The sequence below is a fragment of the Papilio polytes genome, unplaced genomic scaffold, assembly GCF_000836215.1.
Source record: "Papilio polytes unplaced genomic scaffold, Ppol_1.0 DF820678.1, whole genome shotgun sequence".
NCBI lineage: Eukaryota > Metazoa > Arthropoda > Insecta > Lepidoptera > Papilionidae > Papilio > Papilio polytes.
The window spans coordinates 2,068,167-2,079,363 of NW_013528526.1; the positions used below are offsets into that span (position 1 = coordinate 2,068,167).

General features: G+C 32.2%; 2 protein-coding genes across 9 annotated transcripts in view; one reads left to right on the forward strand and one right to left on the reverse strand.

The window, feature by feature from the left end:
- LOC106110345 (phosphatidylinositol-binding clathrin assembly protein LAP) overlaps positions 1-6,096 on the reverse strand; it is a 28,392-nt gene extending 22,296 nt beyond the window's left edge. For all 8 annotated transcript variants that reach the window (XM_013292145.1, XM_013292142.1, XM_013292141.1 and 5 more), the window contains exon 1: positions 5,824-6,096. In XM_013292145.1, coding sequence (XP_013147599.1) covers positions 5,824-5,974 — 151 coding nt within the window. In that variant the 5' untranslated portion in view covers positions 5,975-6,096. The remainder of the gene's footprint in view (positions 1-5,823) is intronic.
- A 452-nt stretch (positions 6,097-6,548) lies between these two features.
- LOC106110364 lies at positions 6,549-10,363 on the forward strand. Its single transcript, XM_013292181.1, has 2 exons — positions 6,549-7,002; positions 7,772-10,363. Exons 1-2 carry the CDS (start codon positions 6,769-6,771, stop codon positions 9,608-9,610), a joined length of 2,073 nt encoding a protein of 690 aa, XP_013147635.1. The 5' UTR covers positions 6,549-6,768; the 3' UTR covers positions 9,611-10,363.
- Positions 10,364-11,197: the final 834 nt, after the last annotated feature.

Sequence of the window (11,197 nt, forward strand, 5' to 3'; positions counted from 1 at the left end):
GGCAGGGCCTGGCCATCTGGTCTCCATTGCGGCCGTGATTGCGTGGAACTGATAAATGAACGGACAGAACAGTTTCCTGCGATATCTTATCACCACGACAACAATGTTGCCATGTTTTTTAAAACTAATACACGTCAATACTTTTTCCAGATGTTATTACACAGTTTAGCAACTATGTCTTGAAAATAAAGACTATCAGAGTATGCTTTTATTTATGTCTTTTGCGTCTGCAGTAAACATTGCCTATATCAAAGGTTCCCATATTTTTTTGTTGAATATGAACCTCAGAACAGTAAGATTGCTTACTGCTTACTTCTTAGTAATTTCGTTGATTTTTTACTTTTGTTACGTTATGTTGGTTCACAAACAAGCACTCCTAGGGGAGTGCCAAGTAAATTTAAAACCATTTAAAAACTTTTTGAACCTTGGTCAGGTCCCCTGTGGATTCACCTGGACCTCCAAAAATAAGACACTTTTCGAATGGGAAGATTTTGCTTCTGGTAACATTCCTTTATGTTCTTACTGGAATCCATTAAGTTAGACTGTTGCAGTTAGAAGGGTATGTTATTTTTAGTCATCTATTTCAGTCTGATGATTAATTTCCAGGGAATCCTGTATGCATTAATTGCCAGTGATTGTCCCAACTATGTCTAGTTAACGCTTCACTCTATGGCTTGTATTAATTTGTTAATTTTAGATGCAGTTCTTCGGAGACATTTGATGCAATGTAAATTTCGCAAGCCTTTGTGTCATGTACTGGACTTCATTAGAGATTTTAACAAGTGGGTCTTTAGAATTCTATACAATTTTGCATATACAGGATGTTAAATAATAAATTTGGTATTTATGTATAATCTAGTATATTGGGATTCTTCGCGCCCTCCCGCTAACATAATTCCGACGCCCGTAGAGCAGGAAATCTGTTTCCTCGAAACATAAATATATACAAACATTATATGACATCAGTTTTACTAATATAACATTAAAATATTAGTAACAACCTAAATTAAGTCGGTAAAAACATTTTTCATTAAGTTACCGTTTAACTATTGTTTTTAAAACATTCCTTACGGAAACTTTGACGTTTGAATTTATTAGTATTAAAAAAAAACTATAACCATAATCGCTTCCAACATTAGAACAAAAATTCAAATTCAATAATTTTAAATTGGTTAAATAAGCGATATCGACTGAAGTGATTTCGTTCAAATACCTTTAGTGAACAAAAATCTGAAAGAGATACTTAGACACTTTTAAACATTTCATATTTTCTAAGTAAAAACGTACCTAATTATTCTATAATTACAAAGTACCAGACTATATATAGTCAAGTTAATCGATCTTAGTGCTTATATCCATTTAGTTAGCGGCTAGCTGAAATAGAAATCGTTATAATTGCTTTCGATATCTATTTATATGCAAATATTAAAGTGATTTCATAACAAAGCAAGAGTGATTCAGTCACTGACCATAAAAAGTTCATATTAGGTAAACAAGCCATTTGTCATTGATAGATGACATTCCACAGAGAACAGCAATAGGAAACTAGAACTGTATATCGATTTAGAAGTATTTTAACATAGCATATCGAACGGATAAGAGCTCGGTGGCCTCCCAATCCGGTAATAATAACGAAGTAACGGCTCCCCCCGAGGCTCCTGAGGGAGCCCTCGAGCTCAGTTACTCATAAACGAGGTTTAGGCTAAGCGCCATCTGCGCTCGGCCACCTCAAGCCCGGTGAATCTGTAAATGCCTCTTCAAGGCAAACAGTGGCCATTCAGTCACAAAAAAAAAATCGAACGGATATTTCAACCCGCTTCACTTACATTTAGAAGTTACTAGAAAACGCACGCGACTCCTTCCGCGTCGTATTAAAAAAAACCTAAAGTGAGTGACCTAAGTGTTTTTCCAGACTATCCCCTGCGTCTAAAGCAAATTTTATCGAAATCCTTTCAGCCGTTTAGGCTTAAAACTCAAACAAATGTCCATCCATCTAAACTTTCGCATTTATATTATTAGTATATGATTTATAATTAAAACCTTTATGTGGTTGTTAGACGAAAAATATCGATTTAATATCGCCATTGCAGTTGAGATCACGGTCAAGGCAAAACTTGAAGATTTCGTGATGCCGTAAGGTCGTAGACATAACTTCAAAAACCCTTTATAATCTATCTTTAAGTTCTTTTCGTATACTTGAAGTTAAAGGATCAAAGGGTTTCAAAATACCATGAAAACTGATTCCATAACAAGAATGGTGGCTCAAAAAGGATCAAAGTATAGAATCGTATTCTATGAGTAGTCAATCGCATAGTTGATAAACAATTCTTATGTGAAACATTCTTGACTTATGAATTACGGTGTTGTTAATTGTTAAAACACAATATTGTAGTGTATCTTTCCCAAGGTTTCGACCTTAGGTACGAGAAATGCACACACTAGATAAATCAAGAATACGCATAGTATTGTTGGTTATATTTTTCAATATTTGTCGATGCTTTCAAATATTCATTTGAAAACGGAAATAAATAAAATGATTGGGTTTCCATTCAATGTGTACTCGACCTGTCTACTTGACATTTACAGATGCATGTTAAAATTCTATTCATATAGTTAAGGATTTTCAACAACTAAAAAAAACAGACTGATACTCTAATAGATAAAATAGCGCCATCTATTGGATGCATTTGAAACTTGACATTTTTAAATCTGTTAATTAAGCTAAATAAATTATAATTTTATATGTAACACTTGATTACTTTACAATATACTCGAAAACATCTAAAAAAAAGATATGACAATGAAAAAGAATTACCGGGTGTCAGATTTAAACTCGCTTTTCTTGAGTTTTATTTCTCATGTGACACTCCAGGGTAGAATGTAACCAAAATTACTATTGACTCAATTTTTAATGACGGAATGAGGGAAAATTAAATACACAAAATATATTTACCACATAGTATTAAGGAAATAAAACTAAACCAGAATAAAAATTACATAATAAAACATATTAAATGTTCTAAAAGTGGCACATAATCCGTAGACTTAAAATAGTCATTGAATGCCCTTTGACATCTGTAATAGATGAAATAAAGAAATGTAGTGGTCTAATATCTCACAATCTCACCTACATTATTCTACTTTTGTAGGGTTGTCACACAGGGTTATAATCCTCCAAATAACTCTGTCATCCGTCATCTCAGTCATCACTCCCTTCTTGGTCATGTCACCTTTCACACAATCCATCTATCTCTTTCTAGGTCTATATCTACAGATGTAATAATAATGTAATATCTTACAATTGATGATATCATAAATCCATATACTTAAACCCAAATACTGGAACCACATTTATCTCTGAAATACCTTTTTTTATAATAAAAGGGAGCAAACGAGTGGCGAGAACACCGCGGTGGTGAACAAACTTAAGTTTCGAATTTGATACCGGGGTTATAAATTGCATTGGGCTACAATGGATTTTATTTTAATATTAGGCTGTTAATGTGTTAGGCTGTTAACTTGTTGATTATCTTGAATTTAGAAAAAAAAGTAGCATATCACAAAAATATATAGGGACATTGTTTTGATTTTTATTACAATTCTTCCCCTTTAGTAAAAAACCCAGTAAGGGTACACTTATACATTTTGTAATTTGATTTAGATACTGGGCTTTTAAGGGGTTAAATGAAGGCCATGCTAAAACTACAAATTTCTGTCTATGAGATTGTAATCTGTACTTTAAGAAGTGAAGTATTGAAGTTCCATTTCTGTACTTGGCAATAAATGTCTTTCCACAACTTAATTATTTGGATAAATTCCAGCAGGAGATAGTGCCAATATTGAGACCATCAAAGAACTCATATTGCAACTTTGCCTCCATATTAATGCCATAATAAAGTAAAAAGTGGATTTATAAACTGAAAATATAAAAAGAGAATCCTTAAAACAATACATTTTGAATAAATTGTTTCCTAACAATTTATTCAAAATGTATTGTTGACAATCCTAATGCAGGAGCAAATCAAAAATCTGGGAACATTCTATTAATTCCTCATTTATTAAATGTTTTTTTAGCTCTAGATCTTTGTGGGTCATAGCGATATTTCTGTTAAATCTTGTGATAAAATCAATACTGCATTTGAATTATAGTTTCTCTGCATTTAAAAGTTTTATGAAAAGATTGAGTAATTAAATTTTCATATATGCAATCAAATTCAAGATAAAAATTTTATACCATTGATAAAATAATAATTACACTGCGTTTACATTGGATGCAAAAACATTATGATTATAAAATACAATGAAACAAAATTTTGCTTATTTACACTATACAGAGTAAAGGGGTGATGAACCACTGGGTACCATAATGTCACATGACAAAATATTTCGGGCACATCAATAATCATAAAAACACTACAAAAAAAGTAGGTGCAAAGTGGAATTGGCATAATAATCACAGTCAAAATTATTCAATAGCACATCTAAGACCGCATTAAACATTTCATTAACAAAATGACACTGATGCATAAATATTCACCACCTCTGGTATAGTAGCTGCATGCATATATAGTACTAGCTGTTGCTCGCGACTCCATTTGCATGAAATTAAAAAAGAAAACAAAACATAGCCTATGTTACTCACAGATAAATTACCTTTCTAATGGTGAAAGACTTCTTAAAATCAGTTCACTAGTTATTGTGTTAATCAATTACATACAAAAATACAAATCTTTATAATATTAGTACAGAGTATAGATTAAATGTGTTTTAACATACTTCTCACTGTAATGTTATAAGATTATAGAAATAAAGAATTCTCAGCAAAGCTAATAAATTTTTCATTATAATTTAATTACATTTATAGATTTTTTTGTGGAAAATCTTTATCTTCTTATAAGTCTTTATTAATGTTACATTAAAAAGAACATTACAAATTATCTTTACTATCATTTTACCACTTTATATCAATTCAATGACAAAGGATAATTAAAAAAGATAAGCCAATGTTGCTGCAAGTCAGTATACATTTTAAAAAAGCATTTTGTCTTTACAAAATATGCAGGTACTCTTAACTTAAATGTGACTAGTCCACACTTAACTAGTAATGCAGGCTAGGGATACATTGTCTCACTAGTTAGTGTTGTTCATGCCAGTTGGAGTCCAGTAATTAAGCCAGTCCAAACATGAATAAAGCATAATTTTCTACTTATTTATCCAATATTGCTAGGGTTACAAATGGCTTATCAGACTACAAATCATATTTTAAAGATCTTCAAAGGGCACTTTAAATACCTAAGCATAATTGAAAATTGGCTTCTGTAGTTAGTAATTCTTATTTCAAAATAACATTTTATGGTACAAGTGTTATGCTTATTGGAATAAAGGTAGGGAGTAATAATAAATGCTGCATATTTTTCATGAGTTGCATATTTTATGTATATGTAACAAACAGTACATATTTTATCTTTTACAGTATAAAACTACAGTAAATTCCTTAGAAGGCGGTTTACTGTTTTTTCGTTACACCGTCCAGTTACGAAAAATTTATTCTTATGACATAATAAGAAAACCGTGTCAGATTGCATTCTGATCACAAGACAAAATTATATAAATCAATTTCATAATTAATAGTGTATTTAAAAGTAGTTTTCTTGAATTATAATTTGCTGTGAAATGAAGCGGTCAATGTCGACTACAATATCGATACATGAATTATCGACCACATCGCAGATTTTGCGAATGTCGCGCAATGTAGTGAAAGTTGTATATTACATACTGATAAGATAATAACGATATTCCAATCAATTTCCTCATAATACTTACAGTCTAAGTGTTTCTTTTTAGGAGCAATCATTTCTTCGGTAGTGGCTTTACAAACGGATTTCGCCAGTCCCTGCCCAGCGATGCTGTGTCGGGCGGCTAAAAGCCTGTCGTTAATTGTTTGTCCCGCCATCTTCACGTTCAGACCTGACATAAACTAATTATTTACACTATTAATCACTTATTTTCCCTTTTAACAAATCCACTAAAATAATTATGTAGGACGATGACGGGTAAAGTATGTCACCGCCCCCCCGACTGGCACTGTACTAAATTCAAGATGGCGGACGACTTGACCAAAAACCATTAATTGCCACTCTAAAAATAAGTGCCTTCTTAAAATCCAAAAAATGGCATAATATTTATGGTACAATCTGAATAAGTGTTAATAAGTTGAAAAACTGTTTACACCATCTTCGAATATTGTACTCATTATAGGCAGTTGGGCGGGAGCATCCCATCTCCTTCTTTTTGAGCGAATACAACGAAGATTTACTAAGATCGTCAACGACCGACTAGATCAGCTGGCTTTGCGGAGAGATGTCAGTTCCCTCTGCATTTTTACCGTATTTACCATGGGGAGTGTTCTGGGGAGTTGCTTGGGCTTGGAGTTGGTGCCGGTGTGTGTCACCGTTTTGGATTCAAGCCTTTTGCAATCGATATTATTATCTGCTTTCCGTAGATTAAAATTTTTACTCTTTGAGTAATTATTAAGTGAAATGTCAAATATTTTTTTTTACCTTACTGGCTGTGGATCGGCGGAGAAACGTTTTTTTTCGTACAATCACGTATGAAATATTTTTGTAACTTCAATAATTAATTTTTATGGATATATTTTAAAAAGCATTTATAATAGAGATCAGCTACAAGATTTATAATAACAAAACGTTTTTAGCTAATCACAATAATAAGAATAGAGTGTCCATGTTTTAGCAAGTTTAAAACAAAATGGCTAAGAAAAAGACAAAAAGTAAATCAAAAACATCTAATTCTACGAAGGTAGTGAGCACACCAGATTTTGATGCAATTAACAAAGAAGCCATTACTTCTGCTATTACCAGTGTTAACCAATCAATTCTAAAAGTGTGTCGATTGTGTGAATCTAAAGATGGCCCTTTTCACAATATTTTTGACTCGGAAAAAGTCACTGCGAAGAAAATTGAGGAGTTAATGCCTTTCTGGGTAAGATTAGAGAAATTGTGTAGCCATATTACAATCTATTTTATGCATAAAATGTACCATTTAAGAATGGAAAGACCAACATAGTTAACAAACAATTTCCGTCAAGTTTTTATGTTTTTAAATGAAAAAATGTGTCAATTATAATTATTTAATAGATTGGTTTTATTGATTGATGATTTAGTAAATTGGTTTTGCAATTCCCTTGGTTGATATTTATTAGACAGTGAAAAAAAAAATCACCACTCACACAACATTGTCACTAAGGATTTTTGATTCAAACACACGGATTAAAACAGTTAAGCTTGTCTAACAATTTAATAACAGACTGTTGTTAAAAGTTACAAAAAACATTGCCTTCTCACTGATAACATAGTTTTTTGATAATAAAAAAATTTTTGAAATCGTCCCAGTAGTTTCTTAGTTATTTCAAAACATACAAAAATACATTTCTCCTTAATATTAGTACCAGTGGCAGATAATATTAGTGACAGTGGTACAGCTTTTAACATCTGCATGCCTATTTAAAGCTTGCTGACCTGGTGCGATACCACAACCATATGATAAACATGTGTTAAGTGAAAGCCAATCTGCATTTCATCTGATAAGTATTGTGTTGAAGGCCTAATATTAACCTCTTCTTTACCTTATTCATACAAGAAAAGGATGGGAAAGGATGTGGATTCTGCAAATTCCATTGGCTGCTTGTTTGTAACCTTAAACTATAAAAAAAAATTATTAAACCACTAATTTTACGTATCAATTATTCCAGGTTGCAGAGAATGATGACCTCCCACACAAGATCTGTTTCCGATGTTCTGCAAAAGTTGAGGAACTTTATGAGTTTGTACAAAAATGTGTCGGAACACAAGAAAGTTTACGTAAAACAATAGGAAAAACTGAGCCGCTTCAAATGAAAAAGAATGCAAGGGCCCTTTGGGAGCAATCGTTAAATAAATCAAACATGTCAAACGATGATATTTGTCATGCGCTTATAAAAAAAGCTATGGAAGGAATTAAAGATATTGTTAAGCCTTCTAAAGATAGCGAAAAGATTGGTCAGGGAAATGTAAATGCTAAAATTCAGCCAAAGCCTACAACTGAAGAACAGGAAGAATCAGATGATGATGAAATAGTAAATAAACAAAAAAGTATTAAAAATGATGATAGAAGTAATGTTAGACCGTTACGTTCAAACAAAACAATTCAAAATACTGTAGAAAATGTATCACAGCTATTGCAAACTAAAAATGTCACTAACAAAGAGAGTTCAAATACGAAGAATAATAAAGAAGCTTTGAATATTGACTTACCAAATACTAAAAAAGCTGATGAGACTACATCTAGTTCTAAATGTAGCGATGATTCTAAAATTTTCGATATAATGGATCATGTTACTATGATTAAAGTCAATGGTGTAGGTGTACTATTTCAATGTAAACTATGTAACAGAAACTTTTTGAAAAAAGAAGTAGTTTTAGCACATGGCTGTGCAAAAAATGGAATACCCAAAATTGGAAAATGTAACATGTACATTCCACCTGAACCACCAAAACCTAGTACTATTAAATATATAAATACAAGAGTACCTGATAATAAAAATCAAACAGCTGAAAGTAAACCTGCAATACATGTTGATAATTCCCAATCTAGCAATCCAAAACAGAATGTAAAGAAAAAAATCGGTCCCGCATGTAAGACTGGACGACGTTCGAAAAACTCAGATGTTGCAGAAATTGAATCAAGTGATGATTCAAATAAAAGCATTCCAAAACAAACTCAACAAAATCCATCACAATTAAACCTTCTTGCGGCCCCAAATATGTCTAGTAGGTATAAAATTGTACCGGGACCAAATAATACATTTACTCTAGTCGAAGATAAATCAGAAACAGACAATAACATACCTAAAAATTCCCAAACAGATAAACCATTATCCAAAAATATGAAAAACGAATCACCCGTAATTATAGATCTTGAGAACACAGAAGTCGATTCAAAAAATGTTAATAGAAATTCCAAAAACACTAACATTATTAATAAACCAATGCCAAAATCAGTTAACATAAAGCCTAAAACAGAAGATTCAATAGCAAGTCAACCATATCCTGTAGGACTCTTCCAGACGACTGTCCAAGCATCATTTACAACACCTGCTATGAAGAAACAAAACTACACAGTTGTTCAAACGGGGAATCCCAATAAACTCTTAATATCAACAAAATCTCATGATAATGAAGATGCATCAAAAAAAAGATTAAAAAAGAAACCAGGTCCAGCATCAGTGAGTAAAGAACCCTTTTCAGTAATTTTAGATGAAGCAACACCTAACAAAGATACTAGCTTTTTTACATTCATAAATGTTGATCCTCTACTCCAACCAACTTATGTTTTACCAACTGATAGTATTATACAGGAATCGCAAATAACAACATCCACGCAGATAGCTAAAGCTCAAACTGCTGTTAGTGAAAATGGTAAATATTCTTGTAATATTTGCGGTGAAATCTTCAATAGAGAAAAGAAATTAAGCGCACACATTAATTCTCATTATAATTTAAGCAATGATTACTTTGATGAAGAACCACCGAAAAAGCGCGGGAAAAAGTGATCTTTCCTGACTTAAAGAGAAAATGCATTTACATCTGAAACATTGTTAAGTTTAGTGTTTGTGAATGGTTTTTAACTTGTTATTTATGATTTATTTTAAGGTAAATGAGTCAAATAGTGATTTTTAATAACTTGATGTTATTCATGTCTCTGGCTACTGTATATTAAGTTGAATATAGTCTAAATAGGAGTTAATTGTTATATGAGAAATAATCACTTGACAGAAGCATTGTCAGTATGATACATGTCAAGATGTCATCATGTATCATCAGCACCAGCTCACTATATGTCCCCACCGAGGGGCTCAAAGCCTACCCTAATAACGCTAACAAGCAAGGTTACTAGCCCGTAGTTAACCACACTGGCCTAGTGCAGGTTGGTTGACTTCACACATATCTTTAAATGTCTTCGTCTACATGTGCAAGTTGCATCACGATTTTTTCCTTCAGCGTAAGAAACGTAGGGTAATAATTTACCCAACGTTTGAAATTCTAAAACAACATCAGAATTATATGAAAACCTTCATATTAAATGTTCAGCCAATACAGTGGATACACATGCAAATAGCTGGCTTGTTAACAACCTATAGACATAGGTGACCGCTAACTGGCATGCCAGTCTTGAATATTTGTGACAGTTAAGGGTAACTTAGGGTGGGTTTGAAAGCATTGACCTTATCTAATAACATTTTACTGCCATATTTACTACCCTAAGGGCCTGTCCCACCAAATTGTAAATTGTTTGATAACAATCCAATAAAATATGTGATGAAAATATCGGATTTTGTTACCTTATCTGACAGACGTAATTTTTAAGCTATCTAAGCCTCTATCAGCCAGTTGTGGGACAGGTCGTAAGTGTATTTTTTTTGTTCATGACTTTTAAAGACTATTGAAAATTGTGTGTTGCCACAATAATGGTTTTAACTTTTTTATTTTGCTTGCTTCAATGATTTGTTGAATTGTTTGAATGTTTAAGATATTTGTGTTTCTTTATTTTATTTTCTTCTCTGGACTTGTACAACAATTAAGCTCCAAGCCATATATTACTAGGCAAAGTTAGCTTTGAATCTCTCCAGTATCAAGTACATTGTGGTCATTGTTAAGTTATGTTTAAACTTATGTTATGTTTTTATTATAATTTTGTTGTAAAAACATTTGAATGCAGAAACTAAGACATAACTGGTTATTTTAGTTTATTTGATAAGTACCAAGTGACTTTTTTATTTATAAGTGTCTTGAAGCTTGTAGTGTATGGCAAGATTGTTCTACAGTCATCTCAGTGTGCCAGCAACACAGCCGACTCGATGGGAGCAGGTATGATTTACAGTACATATAGCCTAAAGGATAGATTTGCTGGCATGCTGGGGTCACAGTGTTACCATACATTAAAAAGCCCAACGATAGATTTTGTAATAAAAACCATAACCATTGTCCCCCTAATAAAAAACTGTGCTAAAGTCTACAATCAGTGATTGGTAACTAGTTTTATATTAAGTAAAGTAGCTATAAAAGTAACTATGTTAATATTAAGAAATATTCTATGTTAAATATTAGTTGTTGAACTAAGTTAGGCATTATGTAAATAA

Excerpts from the sequence above, each read along its gene's own strand:
- LOC106110364 (XM_013292181.1), top strand. The coding sequence starts at position 6,769 with ATGGCTAAGAAAAAGACAAAAAGTAAATCAAAAACATCTAATTCTACG. Across the intron at positions 7,003-7,771 it reads AGGAGTTAATGCCTTTCTGG|GTTGCAGAGAATGATGACCT; the intron begins GTAAGATTAGAG and ends CAATTATTCCAG.